General features: G+C 42.6%; 1 protein-coding gene across 6 annotated transcripts in view; it reads right to left on the reverse strand.

The window, feature by feature from the left end:
* The window catches only part of PLEKHM3 (pleckstrin homology domain containing M3), a 127684-nt gene that overhangs the window by 84839 nt on the left and 25317 nt on the right, over positions 1-17528 (reverse strand). For all 6 annotated transcript variants that reach the window (XR_008450557.1, XR_008450558.1, XM_054070674.1 and 3 more), the window contains exons 5-6: positions 6698-6843; positions 981-1174 (exon numbers count right to left, since the gene is read on the reverse strand). Coding sequence is in view for 4 of the 6 variants with exons in the window: in XM_054070674.1 (XP_053926649.1) it covers positions 981-1174; positions 6698-6843 (340 nt within the window). In the remaining 2 variants the exon portion in view is untranslated. The remainder of the gene's footprint in view (positions 1-980; positions 1175-6697; positions 6844-17528) is intronic.

Below are 17528 nucleotides of genomic sequence, written 5' to 3' on the forward strand. Positions count from 1 at the left end.
AATGTCATATGCTTTTTTTGCCTTTTGGCAGATCATAATTTCGAAGCAGTGGCTTTCTTATTCGCAGTCTTGTCACACTTACAAACTTGGGGTACACAAACGCGTTTACCACCACGTCAGCTGCACATCCCTAAAGTCACTCACCTCACAGTATGGCACAGGCAGAGATGTCTCCCCTTCTCTTTCAGAGATCCACAACAGAAGTAACTTGGCTTTTTTAAGGTCACAACTGTGGCCTGATGGTTTTAAGAATATTGTTTATTTTTAGCTTGTTAGGAAAATGCAGCAACAGCTGAATGGACAAAAATACAGCACTTCTAAAATGAAGTTTTATAAAACTACTGTTTCCACCACAAAGACTCAATACAAAACACCTTCTTCTGTGTGGTGACTATGTGTTTTACAATAAACAAAACACTCACCATAGCCATGTCATGGATGGAAAAGATAGTGGCTGAGCAAGAGCACAACTGCTCTGGTGTTACATAAATCACCTGCTGGGTCATGTGCCCGGGGACTACATCTGGCCTCCGCCTTTGCGCAAGATCATATCACAGAAGAGAGCAGAAGTGCTGGACAGGGTTGACTCTGGCCTCTCTCGTGCTTTGCCATACCGTGAGGCATTTCAAAGGTCCCAACAGTGGCTAACACTGCGACGCCACGGCAGGGAGCATGAGGTATTATGCTTGACTGAAAACACTCATGCACAGCCAGGAAGACCGAGGAGCAGTAGATGATGTTCACCACAATGCATGACTCCTGGGCTAATAGCTGTCAAGAACAACTTCAGACATTCAGACCTTTTAAACCATTTTCTTTATCTGCAGATAACCCAGCTGCCCAGGGAAGACAGATACAACCACAACATCTTTCTACATGGGTCATACCTTCAGAACTGGACTGCAAGGAGGAAAAAAAAAAGAAAATCAACACTACAAAGAAACTGTGTCCTTGTGCTCTGTGGTGTCTGTGGTTCTTACCTTCTACGTAGATCTTCCGCTACTGCTGCTCTGCAGCTGAACAAATAGGCTCGGAGAGATTTTAGCTGCTGTCTCAGGCGGACAACAGTTGCCAGAGGTTCAACGTGATTGTACAACATGGGATTTTCCTGCTGGATATCAATCAACGGCTCCTCATAAACGTATTCCAGGAACTCTTTGGCTTGCTTTGATACCTGAAAAATACAGCGACCACTTTAGCTAGGCTCTCCTCCCAACCCTTCTTAAGCAGATCTTCCCCTCTGTGATCTGACAGCTATTTTGTCCATCTGAAAACTTACTCTGTTACCAAGTACAGATGAAGATAGAGCAGAGAGAAATCCAACCATCTCTGCTTATAGCTGAGCCAAACTTCATCAACGCCATTGAATTTGAGCGTATGAGATAACTGCTTGCTTACCCAAAGTACAGTGGGTACACATTTTCACTGTAGGGTAATATAGTTTACATAGTTTTTTAAGTCTAGAAATTGATTACCAAGTTTCTTCCCTGGTAATATTTTTCTGTTTGCTTGCTGTTTTCTTTTTGGCAAGAAGCAAGTGATTAGGCAAGCGCCAAAGCACAACATTAGAAGAGGAAACACTGCAAATCCAATCCCACTGTACTATCCCAAGGTACAGAACTCCAGTGTAAAGTATTACTCCCGTTTGTTTCATACTTAGCCAGAACGGTTAAAATTACGTAAAAGAAAATTATCAGAAGCACATCTATCAAGTTATGTGCTTTTTAAAATACAGATAAATAAAGTTGAATTTTACTGGTATTACTCATTCACATTCCATGTTTTTCATGACAGTGCCCTGTTCTACCTCCACTTGCAAAGAGCTACTGTAATCTCAATAAATTACAGGAATTTTGTTCCCGCTAGAAAAGATACTCCTGCTTCTGAAGTGAGAAGGCCAAATCCCCTCTCATTCTTTATTTCTGCGTTTTAGCACAGCTGGAAGAGAGAAGACGGGATTATTTGAAATGAACTGCAAATCATGTGAAACCGTGCTACAGAAATACTGTTCACTCCACAATTAAATTACTCCTCCCAAATCTTTAAATCACTGTTTACACTGAGTTGAAGGAGGGATGAATTAGGTTAACAAAAGGAGAAAGGGCACACCATAGCCTCCTGAGATTTAGGATGTTATTTCCCAGCTGATGCTGTAAGGTAGGAACTAGGAAAAGGCAATATACATCCTTATGAAGAGTACCACTTCCAAAACCAGCACAAGTTACCAGCTATAGGAGTCACTAGCTACTTACAGTGAAAGCTGGCCCCAAATGTAACCTCTCCACAAAGCATAATAAAAATATAAGAAATAATGCCAAGGCCAGCCTTCCCACCAATAACTACAAAGATAATACAATGTTCAGTTTTAAATACAGCAGACCATAAGTCCATAGGTTTCCCAAGCCCTGAAGCTGTATTAAATATCTTGCCTATTTGTATTAAACATTCCATTTATTTTTCTTTATTTTTCTTTTTTTCAATAATGTACATATAAGGAATTGCACTGTCTGAATGGAAGCACAGGTAACCTGCTGTGTAAGGAGCAGCACACATAACTTGGATTTTGTAGAACAAAAGTCTACAAACCCCAAATATGTCAAGTTTTCCAACACTAGCCATGTTGATGTTTTATTAGATATGCTAACAGCAGTGCACAAGAGAGACTGCAGTTAAACAACCTGCTTTTAAAAATCACTAAACTATTTGCCTGTAATATCTCAGCAATCTCCTGACAACTGCTGTATCTATAGTAAAGAGTATTCCGCTTCCACCAATGAGCAAATTAAGCCACATATTCAGTCATTCCCTGGGAGGCACGTGAAGGCGACTAGCACCTCCTGCCAAGAGGACATGGTGCCCAGTGCTCTTTGTAGCCCGTCTTCCTTGCTTTAAAACCCCTGCTCCTCAGCCACCTGCCCTGCTGTCTCAGAACTGGAGGGCAATTACTGCCCAAGTCGTACTCACACCCTGCATGGCACAAACCTCCTGAGGCTGCAACATCGGGAGCACAGAAACAAAAAAAATTTACCAGGATTGAGATCACTTGAGTGACTTTGCATTACCGTGTGCACTACGATAATGTACTGCTGTGTGGCTCTGGTGCTGCGCGGTCTGAACGCAGCCTTTGAGGAGAGAGGAGAGCAGCAGCCAACCTTTCCTTCTCCTTGCCAATACAAGGAACCTGCAGAGCGCTGATTGCAGGAAAAGCAGCTTTGCCCAGCATCACTCGCTGACAGGTGGGTGTCGGTACACTCTGCATGCCTGACACAGGCAGATGGGTCATTTAAAACATTAACTCACATTGCCAACCACAGCAAAGCTACGAGAAGCTGAAATGCAGTCTTATAACAGTATGGTTAGGCAGTCATAATAATTCAGCTTGCTACCAGCTGATATTCTAGTACATGTACTAGCACACTCATAGTCCCCCAGTTTTACTGGGCAGAGTAGACGATCCCATTAAATAACCCAGGCAGAGCGAGAAGATGCAAAGTGCAACAGGGTTTTAGCTTTAAATGTCACACAAAGACGGATGCTAACATTTCCAAACCATTCTTTTCTAGAGGCTGCAAACTTACAGATCAGAAATCATTTTACCAGAACTCAGTCTCCCTTGAAGCCTTCTGGCACCAGGAGCTCATTTCCTGCTGTGTTTGCCTGGCATTCTGTACAGGCTGGAAGCCACCTGAACCAAAGTGCAACATTTACCAGGGTTTGCAGGCAAACAGGGAAAACAGTTGCCCCAAGTAAAAGAAGGAAAGGATTCTCACAAGATTGCCTCTTTCCTTTTCTTTCCCTTTATGTAAAGACAAGAAAAAAACAAATACGAAAACAGGAGGGAGACAGGAAAGCAAAATGAACGTGGGGACTGAACTGCCGCTGTGATTATGACAGAAGAAACACACCTAACTGCCAAGTCTTTTCAAAGAGCTTCTTTTGCAGACAAGGGGATTTTTCTTTTCATACTCATGTGCTTAAGGTGTGAAGTGTATTATTGTTTCTCAAGATCCTGGGTATGGTAAGTGACAATTCTAAAGATTTCTACTGCTTCTGGTTTTTTCATGACCTGTCTTGCCAAAAGCAGACAAGAATCTCTCAATTTGCAAGACTTACTTAACACTTTAGTTTACAGCTGCTGCTCCAATGTCTAGGAGTACATGAAACATAAAATATGAACCTGCTCAGGTACACATATCATCATAAAACCTAATGTCCCAGAGCAGCTATTGGTGCTTGCTTTGCCAGGACAGACACCAGAAACGCCTGCAGAGGCGGGGGAAAAGTGGCAGTGGGAAGGAGCACAGGTTTTTATTTTTAAACTCTTCATTCACTTTCTTTCCATTTTGTGGACTGACAGGCACATTTCAGACTGTGTGAAACACAGAAGCTTTTGAAGTCTGAAGCCCTAGTTCAGGCCTGACCATCATTTCCTGCGGGAAATGACGCATACATCTCTGAGGTATGCTCCAAGTCCGTCTAGGAGCAAGTCTCCTGACACAGCAACTCCACTTCCAGGCATTGCTGTGCTACCTGTGCAGGACTGGGCATTCAGGAAAAGCTCTGCTGTTTACCTTCTCATTGGGATGTTGCTGCACAGCTTTGTGTGGGAACACAGCCAATTATGGGAGAAAAAATGCTGACAAATTAAGTGATCTTCCTTTAAAAATGAGCCCAAAGAAAATTATTACTACCAAGATTACCTCAAGGAAGCGGGACAAGATATCTGTCTTTGCCAAATCAGCACTTCTAATCCGTACGCTACTAAGGAATCGAGCAGTTTTATTATAACTATTAAGTGCAGCAGCCAGCGCTAAGTTACCTTTTAGACCATACAGAAGAAATAAACATCAGACCTTATCTGTGAATGGAGAAAGGAGATGTGGAAGTGTAAGTGCATACAATATGTGCTCTATCTCAGAAAAGTACTGCTTAGTTCTCATGGAGGTATACCAGGGACAGAAATAAACACACATATACACAGACTGGAACAGAAAGGGGAGAACCCCAAAGATTTCACAAAAGTAACAGGAACTACTTGTTATTTTAATGCTGTACATGGATGGAATGGAGTTGAAGAGATCCAACCAGTGATCTTGGCTCAGTTGTCACACTGCCACTGTGGCACACGATGTCCTCTTCACTTTCCCTACCTTCCTTAGTTTCTGCTCTAACAGTTGGGGACGCTGCAGTGTCCTCCTCCGTAGGGGATGGTGTTACTTTCTTAAATCCACCGCTCTAAGCACTTTAGCACAGAGACTGGTAATGTATCTGCACAGAATCTACTTGTGCTCTCAAGCCACCTCATAGCTGTTATGTCTGTCTCAACAGTGTGCTAATTGAGAACTTCTCACTATTATATGAGATTACAGTAGATTACGTTTTCAATGAATGCTTAAGATTAAAAGTCCCATTTCCTTTTGTGCCTCAACTGCCTATACCAAGACCACAGTAAAAGGACCATAGAGCACAGTTTTTACCCTGCTGCTTTAGAAAACAAAACATTTTATTTTCTTGGTGGCATTACGGACAGCTCAATAAGAGGTCTTTGCCTTACCATCCTCTTCCCCATATCCAGGCTACCAGGAGCTAGCAAGTTTAGTCCTTGTCAAAAGCATCCAAAGAAAGAACTCTTAAATATTTATTCCCAGCTTCTAGGAAAGGAAGGGGGTTTTGTCTCCACATGTAGGAGCTTTGTAACTCTAAAGAATCTTGCATTTCATGTCGCAAGACTATCATTTTCCTGATGGCAGGTTCTGGCTACCTTTTAATAATCTCTCCATCTGACAAATTTTCTTCTTCAAGGAAGCTGCTTTTCCTCTAATAGGGCATTTACTGGTTATTTTTTTCCTTTTCAAATAGCCATAATAATAATATTCGCAGACACAAAACATCAAACAGCCTCTCCTAACAGTGGCTGCTAGGTCTGCAGCTCTAGCATGGTCTGGATTCCTTATGAGTTTGTTATTGCTTCAGCACATGCTCCCTGAGATGGCAGCGAGACGGCAAAACAACACCGCTACTGTGTTTGCTGGCATAATGCTTTGAGGCATGTAATCAGTTGCCCCTATCAAGCAACCAGCCACCGAGACAGCAGCAAATAGCAGATTACTGAAGTTTTAGAAAAGCTGCAAGTGAAGAACTGTACAATTTTCTCTTTATGTTACTTTCAGCAGTTTGGTCAAAAAAAAAAATGCCATAGCAAAGTCCTTCTAGTGTCCTCAAAGTGTTTGTACCAAGAGACAGGACATACTGCGTCTCACAAACAGCACATTTGGGTGTGCCAGTTTCCTGTGGGCATTTTCACAATTTCAGCATCCATCACCAAGCAGTGATAATCCATAGTCTCTACCGCTCATGAAACAGGTACTCCTCAAGGGCCCAATAACTGCAAAGATTGGGGCTACAAGAAAGGTTTCTGTGTTCTGTCCCTCCCTGTCTCTTGAATAACCAGATAAGCAATGATGGAAATGAAGCCACCAAGAGAGAGGAGCATGGCTGCTCCTGTGACACAATGCCTTAGGCCTGGCTAAGGAAACATCTGTCTTGTTGAGAGACCATGGCTCATTCTGGCAAGAGGGACAAAGACAACAGTACTAGCAGTTAACGCCCCTAACCTCCAACCTGTTGCAATGTCTGTGTTTCTGCCTAAAGGGAAACTCAGTTCACTTGCTAGCAAGCCAACCTGCAGGGAGATTACCTTGTATTTGGAAGTGTCCCAGTTATGAACCAGCCGTGCAGGGATGAGGAAGCTGTCGTCCACATGGCAGGTGCTGCAGTAATACCATCCACTATAGCTGCACACCTTGGCTTTCCCATAGGACAAGCCTATGGAGCGTTGACAGCCTGGAGAAGAGAGAGGGGAAAGTTCTGGGTTTGTACACCATGCCCAACGTACACACTAGGATGCAGTAAGAAAAATAATTATTCCCCCATCTGAGCCTCTTTTAAACATTATTTATTTTACCAAAAAGCCATTTCTCATTCCATAAAAATAAAAGATTAAATATCAGTATTCTTGGACTAGCACTGAACAAGCACAGCAGGCATTTATGACAAAGAGCTCAAAACACAGTCAAAGGATACTTAGCACTTCTCAAGAAACAAAGGCACAAAATCAACTGCGAGACACTGGACGTTTAAAACTGCAGCCATCTAAAAATCAGGACCCAAAACCCAGGCAGGAAACACCAGACCACAGAAGTAGTGCACGCTTGCTCCAGACAGCTCCCATTTTCCCCACAACAGAATGGGACAGCATTGGCTGCCTGGAGGAGTGCAAGACAGCTCCTGCTTGACAGCCAGAAGGAATACTGGCTTGGCAGGTAAGATTTGGCCACAAAATTAGCACAGCCAAGGCAAACCACAGTCAGGCCATGAGCAATAACTATGAGCAGTAGTCACATTGAGAATGAGTAGTCCATGACTAGCAGGAGTGACACAGCTCAGTTTCCTGCAGGCTTTTTTTTTTTTTTTTTCCTTACGATTGGATTACCCTGTGCCTTACAGGGCCTGAGATCTGCCTGATAGTTTTTTCACAGCTGGATCCCTCACCTCTTCCCATGCCCTCTTGCATGGAGTCCCTGGTGTCAAACAACGTAGTAAAAAGCTGCTGCTTTAGTTGGAAGGAACTAACACAGAGCTCTCCTTCACCTGACCACGTTTTCACAAAACACACAGAAACACAATGTATTTGATACCTCTGCCTTCCTCTCAACTGCTGCTACAAGAAGCCAACAGGTTCAAATAATATTAGAGTGTAGGACTTAAGACAGCACAGTAACATTAAACAACCTGCTCAGGAAGCAAAGCTAAAACTTTTTGGATAAGATATAATGAGATGGCTGTGATTGTTGGCACCTCTTTGACGCAGCACGCATGACGGCATTTCTGCTTTTCCTTCAAATGCTAGTGTCCCTGTGTGACATTTACAGCTACAGACACAATTAGCACCAGAGCCCCACTCCGATGTGTGCTGTATGCTCAGATGGTCTCCATTGGAGCCGATTAGTAATGCTGATTAGCAGAACCCTTGTACATCAATTACATGGCAAAAGTAATGGTTAAACAGTTTTTCAGGCAGAAGTCAAGTATAACTACATTTGTCACTATATCTGACTTTGTTTTGTGTAATTACATAACCTCTCCCACTGAAGGCATCTTTTCTCCCCAGTAGAAGTCATCCTGATTTGTGGAGAGATTACAGCTCAATTACTCTAGTGGCAGATAGGAATGGTTGGACTCAATGATCTAAGAGGTCTTTTCTAACCTAGTGATTCTATGATTCTATGATAAATCAAACTCCTCCTTCTCCCCATTAGCTGACACTAACGTCCCCTTCCCTCTAATCAAAATAATTAGAATAACCTGACTAGTACAATGAGTTCATTTTCACCTCTTCCACATTCCAGAGCCATGTGGCCATCAATCCTTTGCTATACACACTATCAACTGAATCAGTGTGGGATAGGTCCTGTCTCCATCCCTCTCTCCTCCTTCCCCTTTTTTTGAAGTGAGGATAGGCAGTTTCTTGAAAAAGGCAAATATATAAACAGGTCAGTTGCTGAAAGAGATACTTATGTTAATGTCAACATACATAATGCAAAATCATGACTGTAAACTACGATCACTACAAAAATAATTTTTGTACAGTAAATACTAGCAGAACTCTTTGCAAAGCAATATTTGCAGGTATGTCTTTCATAAAGGTAAAGTCAATTCAAGTAATTCAGCAGCGTGTTGCAAAAAAGGATGACCTCTATGACTGAGGCTTGGGATCAGAACTTAAGAGCCAACAACTTTGTATTTCTTTCTGTGCAAAACATGTATTTTCCCAGTCTTTCCTTTCCTGTTATTTTCCTTTTTTAAAAAAAGCAGTTTCCTGACCAGTCAGGTAAAAGAGTTTCCATAGTCTCGCTTCACTATGCAGTTATGGATGAAGTCAGTCGGCATGCATGGTAGGAAGCTCAGTATCGGTGCTCTGTAGTACCTACAGAACTATTCTTTCAATGTTTAAAATGCATTCATAAATAGAGGTGAAGGTTTTGAACAGCTGACTAGATATGAAATACCAGTCCTGTTCATCTGACATGACGTTCCCCTGACTTGTGGCCCTGAAAGATGCTCGCAGAAGGTACTCACACTGTTGCTATGGAGCCCATGTTTTTAAAAGCACAACAGAGGCAAATCTTGCTCCTCTATAAAGGAAACTGAGAAGTATGCCCACTCGTCTGCTCACCATTTTAAGGTCTAATTTCTTGCAACCTCCTAGAGACAGGAGCTCATTCCAGTCCATTGTGAGTTTCCTCAGGAAGGAACGACAAAGCACAGAAGTGCTGCGGGAGCTTCTCTCCTCCTCCCTCTAAATGGCTATGTCCAGCGCATAATAACTGAAGGTATCCAGGGTGAGGAGGGTCCCGGCAAGCAATCTTGGATGCCCTTTCCTTCTTCAGGATGGGTGGTTTTACAAAGAGGAGAAAGCAAAAGTTGTTCCCTACTCAAGCAGCATGCATTGCTTTCTTCCTTATTCCAGCTCTTTTCTGAGTCCACATTTGTTTCCTTGCTCTGATACAATATCTGGAATATTTTGAAACTCCACAAAGTGGAATATTTTGATTTAAACTAAAGTGCAGTTAAGTTTCCTCTGAGCAGCTGTGTTTGTTTGGAAGTTAGACAGAATGTCCCTCTGATAGCATGTTTTCTTTAAAATGGTGTTTTCCAAACATTGTTTATTCTTTGAAGATGATAATGCCTTGTGTTCAGTCTGATCCGTGCTGAACAGACATCTCTTCTTCTATAATCATCTGTGTTTCCAATATTTTCTATCTTAAAGCCAAGGTCAGGCAGAGACCTGAAGCCAGCTCCAAATCAGCAAGAGTTCTGACTGTTGCAAAGTTTCATAACATTAAAATTAGACCTTGGAAAGTAATAGAACATGCATAAGATTTCTGGGAAATTCATATATATGCATGTAAATAGGAAATATATTCTGTAACCAGCCTTTGTCTCACTGTACACGACTGATGGAGATCACTCCTGCATGTTGCCCAGGCCTGATAAAGGATGCTTGCTTTCTAAAACTCCAAAACATGTCTTACAGAGTTTTATTTGCCAGCATTTTCAGGATCAGTTCCTCAGATACACATTTTTACAGCATTTCTCATTCCTCTTCATATTCTCAAGAAAATCATATTCTGCACAGTTAGATAATGGTTGTAAGGTTGGAACATTTCAGATGAGAATGTGGCACTGGCACCTACCTTATATTTTCCCTTACCTTACAAGCTTTGCTGTTCGAAAATCACCATCCTTCCCATTCCTATCTGTTGTGATTCATAATGATGGCTATTTCTACAATCCTTTCAAATCAAGTTATCAAAGCACTGATTTTCTTTGATGTTATGCAGTTCAAAGTGATGTATTGTGACAAACATATTTCTGTGGCATAGACCACTTATGCTACTTTGGTTTTTTTAAGATGGAAAAAAAAGAGCAAGAGTGAGAGAGAATAAAGAAGAGGAAGGAATAGGTTGTGGCTTAATACCCTTGGAAATCCTGCACCTGGATATTCAGGTACATAAACTTGCCATCATGTTTACCAGAAGGAAAGGCAGCACTGATCCCTGGCTTGAAATTCTGGAGCATCCCTCCCAGCAAGACAGTCAGACATAGCTGACCACCTCAGAGATCCATAACACAACAAATAGTTAGGAGTGGGGGAAGGGACCATTTAATGTTTACTGAGAAAACACTTGCTTACAGGTAGAGAAAGCACCTTCCACAGGATAGGGGGGAAAAAGCAGCACAATTTTCACCAAACTCTCACCCATTCCCAATGCTTACATGGAATATTATCCACATAACTCGGTACAAAGGTTCGGCAAAACCTGAGCCTAGCGCAAGGAGAATACTGCGGTATTTACTATTACCCTAAATCATTCCTACTTAAAGGATGTTACAGAGCAAGCTACAGAGGGAAGAAGTGCAGCTGTAGGTATCCTGTTAGCAAAGTGAGGGAAGGAATAATTCCAAACCTTTCATCACAGAAAATGTAACAAAACAGCCTTGGAATCAAGCAAAGAAAAGAGGGGTTAGAAAAAACAGCAAGAAAGTGCTGCTGAGCACAGATGAACCTCTCTCAACAATGTCTGTGAGCAGAGCAGGAGTATCAACATCAAGAGGCTTATCTCCGAGTGCTAAAACTTCAAGAGGAAAGAAGTATAGGAAGTGCAGGTTAAAAAGTCATAACAAGTCTCTCCTTGACTGAAGGTGGTGGTAAGGACAGTATGGAGTAAGAATCCAAGACAATTGAACACAATTCCTTTTGTACAAAGTATGGAAAACACCACTTCTGCCACATTCAGGGTGTTGCAAGCTCTTGCAATTAAGAAGGACACACAAAACTATTATTTTAATCCAGATACCTTTCTCTTTAATCTTTCAGCAAGAAGATACTGGAGAAGCTCCACAGTGAAACAGAGAAAGTGAAAGACCAAACTAGACTGATGTACACAACTGTTTTCCTTATTCAATAAAGTTCCTTGCTCAGGAAAAACCAACTCCCTTGTAAATGTGTTCCATAATTAAATCTGTGACGGATTAGCTTAAAATCTAATTCATTTAGAAACAACATAAATATGAAGAAAAGAAAATTACCCACAGACTTCAAAAGGCTTTCAGCTTTATAAAGCCATAAAACAGACTAAGAAGGAGCACAGCAACGAATTTTCAGCGTTGGATCAGGCATAAAACACTGCTAGCTGCTCAGCACAAACAGTAAGAGAAGGTGAGAATTACTCCAGCTTATGGCCTTGTGTTTTTGTGCATCTATTCCAGTTCCCCAAAGGAAAACTCAAACTCATGAGGAAGACACGCTAGCAGTCCAGCTCAGTTCTCCCTCATGCCTATCCAGGTTTGAATTTGCATTACATTTTGCCCTGTTCCCAGTATGACTTTTTTTCCCAAAGCAATTCTCTTTCTAAAGAAATGATCAAAACTCCCAAACCTCCAAGCAAAGTGTGACACTTTACTCACCTTGACTACTTTTTCTGTGAGCTGCTTACAGACTTGAAACAAACCCACAACAAAACCTTAACAGATTAAAGGCAGAAAATTTCTGCTGCTGAAGCTATGTGGGTTTGACCCTACAGTTATAATTATTTAAGCAACATTTAAATCCCCCATTATTTATGTCAGCAATGTATAGATCCCAAGTTAATTACAATCTAGATCAGCTTCTCCAGAAATAACAAACTAACTTCTACTAGCTTAAACAAAGCTAATGTTTTTCACTGCCATATCCCCTAATCAAGCCATCTTAAAACTGGATTGAAGAGCTCACTCACCTTACCACTGAAGATTAAATGGCTTATGTGATTGTAACTTATCACTGACAACAGGTTTAATCAACTCAGGCAAGTAAAATAACCTTGCAATATCTCCGTATCTTTCCTCAAACAAGAGCTAGCACGTGGCAAAGGCACTGTGGACCAGCAACCTTGTGTTTTTGAGCACGTAGGTCCACTGCAAATTAGGTACTCCTTGCTACATAAATTCAAGTCACCCTAGCCTGAAAAGGTTCCCCTGACTCCTCCAAACAAGTCAGTGGCCTTGTTTAGACATGATGTATTTTCCCAATCCTAATTTAGATACAGATAATGTTTTTTCTGCTCAGCTGGTTTTGGCTAGTGAGGAATTAAAAAAGAGTTTAGAAAAACCACTGATAGCAGTGGAAGTTTACTTTTGAATCAACAGACACATGGCCTGAAAGTCAAATACAAGACTGTAAGACTATGGTCTAAAGCGAAGCTACTTAAAGAAACAATAAAACCTTTACAGCGCAAAAAACACTTCTCAGGGGATTTTGCAGAGTCTGAAATACAAGGAAGGAAAAAGCTGCTGAAGTCTTGGAACAAAGGGATCAACTGACATGAAACCAAGTACAAAATACTTACAGCACTTAAGAAGCACAATCCTAAAAGCCCTGGACAGGTGAGAAACAGTTCATATATGCAACTAAAAACGTGACAAGAGTGCTGACAACCTTCCAAAGGACCTTCTGGTATTTTATCATAGTGCTACATTTGCTAAGATTTGTTCCCTAGTATTGTTATTTCAGTGATGCTACAAATAGGTACAATGACAGTTCACAAAGTATTTCTTATATTCAAGGAAGGAGAATCTACGCTTTTCAACTATCTGGATTTGAGAATTTTCAACTATACAGCTTTTTGAGAAATTGAATAAAGTCAACATCGCACCGAGCCCAGCAGGGAGAACTAGAGCAGAGGCCGGACTAGCTGGGCACGTTGCACTGAACTGTCCCCCCAGATCATGCATGTGATCATAGCACTAGAGGCAGAATGACTCCTTGGAAGTCAACAGCTTTCCATCTGCTGCTCAATTTGACAGGGCTACAAGCTCTGGAAATAGCCCATTTACCAGGCTGGGCTTCTCACACCTAGTGTTCAGCTCAGCCAGCCAAGTCAGGGGAGCCCTAATAGCAGTATTTATCCTTGTGGCAAGTGAGGAGACATGGAGAAAGCAGGAAGGAAAAGACAGAAGGGACCCCAGAAGAGGAGCAAGGAAAGTCATACAGATCAACAAAAGGATGTAGAACACATCTTGCAGAAGGGAGAAACTCCCACATTCATTAGGATTCGCTGCCTGAGCAACAAGAATTCCTGGCAGACACAATTGACTTCACTGAAAAAATGTTTGCTTCAATACAGGGGGGGTAGGGGGGTGGAAGGTGAAAAGAAGACAGACATCAAAAGAACAAGAGCTGTGCAAAAACAGGAGGCAAGGGCAGAGGCCGTTTGTCTTCCCCATCTATGGAAACATGAAGGCATATGCCAAAGGAATAGCAATAGTGAAGGGTAGCTGGGGACATTTGCTCCTTATGGACCTCCAGGAGAATCATCCGCCTTTCCCCAGGAGCCCACAGAAGACCCAGCAGGGAAATGGGATAGCCACTGCAGTACTCACAACCAGCTACCGCTGCCTTCAAGACATTGCACTTGCCAAACACCTTTTGATGGAAGTCACCTCTTGCCAAACACGTTTTGATGGAAGTCACCTCATCTCAAATTTGTTAACGTGAACGGTTTGGGGATTTCTCTTGAATCCAGGTGAAATAAATACATAAAAGATAATAACACACCTTCCAACAGATTATCCTAACATGATGTGTGTCTCATTTCCTACATATTAAAGAACAAACCATAAAACCTTGTATTTACCAGCTTGGACTTGCAAACAACTTTCATTTTGTATCCATATCAAGACAAGGGGTAGGTCCCTCCAAAGTCTCTCCTGGGCAGATCAGTGCTCACATATGCCACTCTTGATCAGAGCCCCAAACAGTTCCCACAGGAACATCACTGTACCCCAGCAACACGGCAAGATCAAGTCTGCAGTTATACAAAAACACAAAGGACAGAGGAGGCTGCCTTTCCAGTGCCTCAGTTTCTGAAAGTGTTCCTGTTCCAAAACGTGTTGCTGTTCCAAGCCAAAAATAGAAATAATGGCAGCAAAGGTAAAAGGGTTTATAAAAATACATATTTCCATTGTTAACCAGTGACCTATTAGTTCATTTTTGGAAGTTATGAGAAATAATGTCCTGCCTTCCACAGTAAGACAAAGAGTTAGAAATGTGAGGAAAAGCTTTTGTATCTGTTGATGAAGCACAAGAAAACTTTTTTCAAGCTGCCCTTCTGACTCCAGTGTATCAACAGTTTGTCCTCCCTGCCCCATGACTACATCTGACACCACCGCCCTGGCTAACATCACCAGATGAAAAGTGCTAGTCAGACTCCAAGATAAACTTGTCAATAGTGAGGCACAGACATTCACATTCTTTCCCTACCTGCTTGTGAGGGTCAGCTGTTTGTTTGGGAGCAGTCCCTCGAAAAGCTTTTGCTGAAGGAGAAAAGGAAAGGGGGACTCAGAGGGCATTTCAAATAGAAAAAAAAAAAAAAACAAAATCGTGGAGGGGAACCCCACAAAGACTGCAAAGACAAAATAAGAAAAAAAAACCACCCCGTCCCCATCAGGTCCTCCCAACAACCTTCTTTATCAGAGGTTCATTGTCAATCAATTAGCCAAGGCAGCAGGGGGCTGTAGGAAGGGGGGTAGCTTGAGAGACAATGGTCTGCCCTGTTGTATTACTATTTAATCACTTTTCCTAAATAAATAAAGCAGCCCTGAGGTGCTGTCATGTCAAGGGAATTTATAACAAAAAAACCCTTCATTTTTCATTGGTCATTACTTTTCCTTCCCTCCCTCCCCTGCAGGACTAGAGAGGGTTATTACTGTAGCCTTAAGTTCCATCTTTGTGTTGCTTGCCTTTGATTCCCACTCGGACCTTGCCACTTTCTGGCACTAATTTGTCAGGCCGAACAAAGGAGGGATTTGTACCTCCTGTAAGGTCTCAATTAGGAAAGGCTTCTGCTGTATTATGTGCTATTGGGACAGGACACAAAGACGGTAATTACAGGAATTTGCACTAAATGGCTGAAGAATTCACAGCTAAACTTTTCTTCCTCCCCCCTCCTCATCCTTTTCCAAGCTTACCCCTCCCAGCAGCCCTGGGGAAAACCCGCTCTCAATGCCTGCAAGCTGTAATTACCAACAGCAGCCCCCTCGGGTTAAACAGCACAAACTGCCCGCAGGGAGCCAGCTCCAAGCAGCTTCCCTGCTTGCTGGTGAGCCTCCAAAGTCTCCTCAGCACAAATTTTCTGAGCCAGACAAGTTTTCCCAGTTTCTCCTAGTTAGAACTACAATTATTCGTTTCTTTGCGCCCTGGTAACTGCTGCAAGTTCCAGCTGACTCTTAGAGACCAACTCCAAGGGTCTCAGACGGCAAAGGGTCCTCTCCCTTTGCAGCCCTGTGCGTGCCCACCCTCAGGCACAGAGGATGCCAGTGGCCAGCTTCGCAGACCCTCCTCAACACACAGGTCTCTGCATTAGAGAGTTTGTTCAGTTTTGAAGACAAAAAGGAAACCCCAGGAGCCTCGCGTATATCAGGAAAGGGCTCCACGCAACCCTGGCACCGCCAGAGCGCCTTGTTTCTGTGGGGAACACATGAGCGAGTGCAGATGACTGGTCCCATGTTTCAAAGAGGAAATCCACCCTCTCCCATAGAAAAGTCTGATCCCATACTATATAATGCAAGACTAAAACCTGTTTTACATGGCAGATGTGCATTTTGGTGCCATCCCAGAGCCTGATCCTATTTTTGAGGCAGCCACTGGGAATGCTCACTTGAAACTCTCCTGGACCTCAGTCAGAAGATAAGGCAAAATTATAAAATTTTCATCCACTGACCTATTAATTAAAAGAAATAAGGAGAAAGGAATAAAGATTTAATGTTGTTTGGGGCATCATCTTAAAATAAGGCTGTTAATTCTGATGACTTTTTGAGTTTCACAAGGCTGTCTGCTGGGTATCACCCTAGGCTGGATCAATTTTGAGGACACCTATCTGACCCAGCAGCTTTCACTCTCACAACTGCCTTTAAAAGTTAAAGGCATGACCGTTGTCCAACAGTGTTCAGGTAATCAGAGTTATCACAGGACCCAGGTACCTTCAGATTCAGCAGCAGTTTGGCACATAATCACTCCCCAAAAAATCTCCCATGAAGTCACACAAAGAGTTTGTGGCCAAGAACAGAACTGAACTCAGGCAGAAACCCCAGTATTGTCTTCAAATCATTAACTGCAGATAAGGCCAAACTTCAGGATGCTCTGGCTGCCAGGTTAGTGTCATGCACTGTGGAGAGGTGAATAGGAACAGCACCTGCAAGTGACTACCAGAGACAGACAAACCCAGTTGCACTCACAGTCACTCCTGAGGGCAACCCAGGGCTTCTGGGGCTCAGCTGTCCCCTGGAAGGGATTCAGGCCAGCCAGCAGGTCCTGGGCCCACAAAGATTTCTCCCCCTAGAGCCATGTATGGTTCCAGAGCAACAGAAGAGTTCCACATCAGACAGCTCCCCCACCCCAGAGCAGAGAGAGGAGGAGGGAGGACCCTCAGAACTCCCACAACCGAAGTGGAAAACCCTCCAGAATAGCTGTTTCTGATACAGCTGTCGGTTTCTAAGTGAACATAACTAAAGCCAGACAGAGAGCACAATTTAGTCACAAAGTTCCCAAATCTGCTCCACAAAGGTGACCTTGCTGAAGTAAAAGGACAAAGAACTGTGTTCACATGGGTCCTATTTTCACTTCATTCCCAAACTGTATAAAATCACACTCTTGCCTCAGACTAGAGTCAGCAGTCAAATGAACTGAGATTTACAATTAGGTGCAGAGGCATAAAGTCACATTTTCACCCCTGCCTCAAGGGAAGAGCTGAGTATACCAAGCAGCTCACGCCTGAACCTCAGTACTAGAACACACAATGGCAAATGACAGCGTTCAGGGAAGCATATGTGTGTGAAGAGTTCCTTCAGAAGACCCACAGCTGAAACTGAGGTCCAAAACCAACTTGCAGGAGACACAACAATAAAAAGAAACAGAAGTCGGAAAGTTG

Source organism: Cuculus canorus, chromosome 6 (assembly GCF_017976375.1).
Source record: "Cuculus canorus isolate bCucCan1 chromosome 6, bCucCan1.pri, whole genome shotgun sequence".
Lineage (NCBI taxonomy): Eukaryota > Metazoa > Chordata > Aves > Cuculiformes > Cuculidae > Cuculus > Cuculus canorus.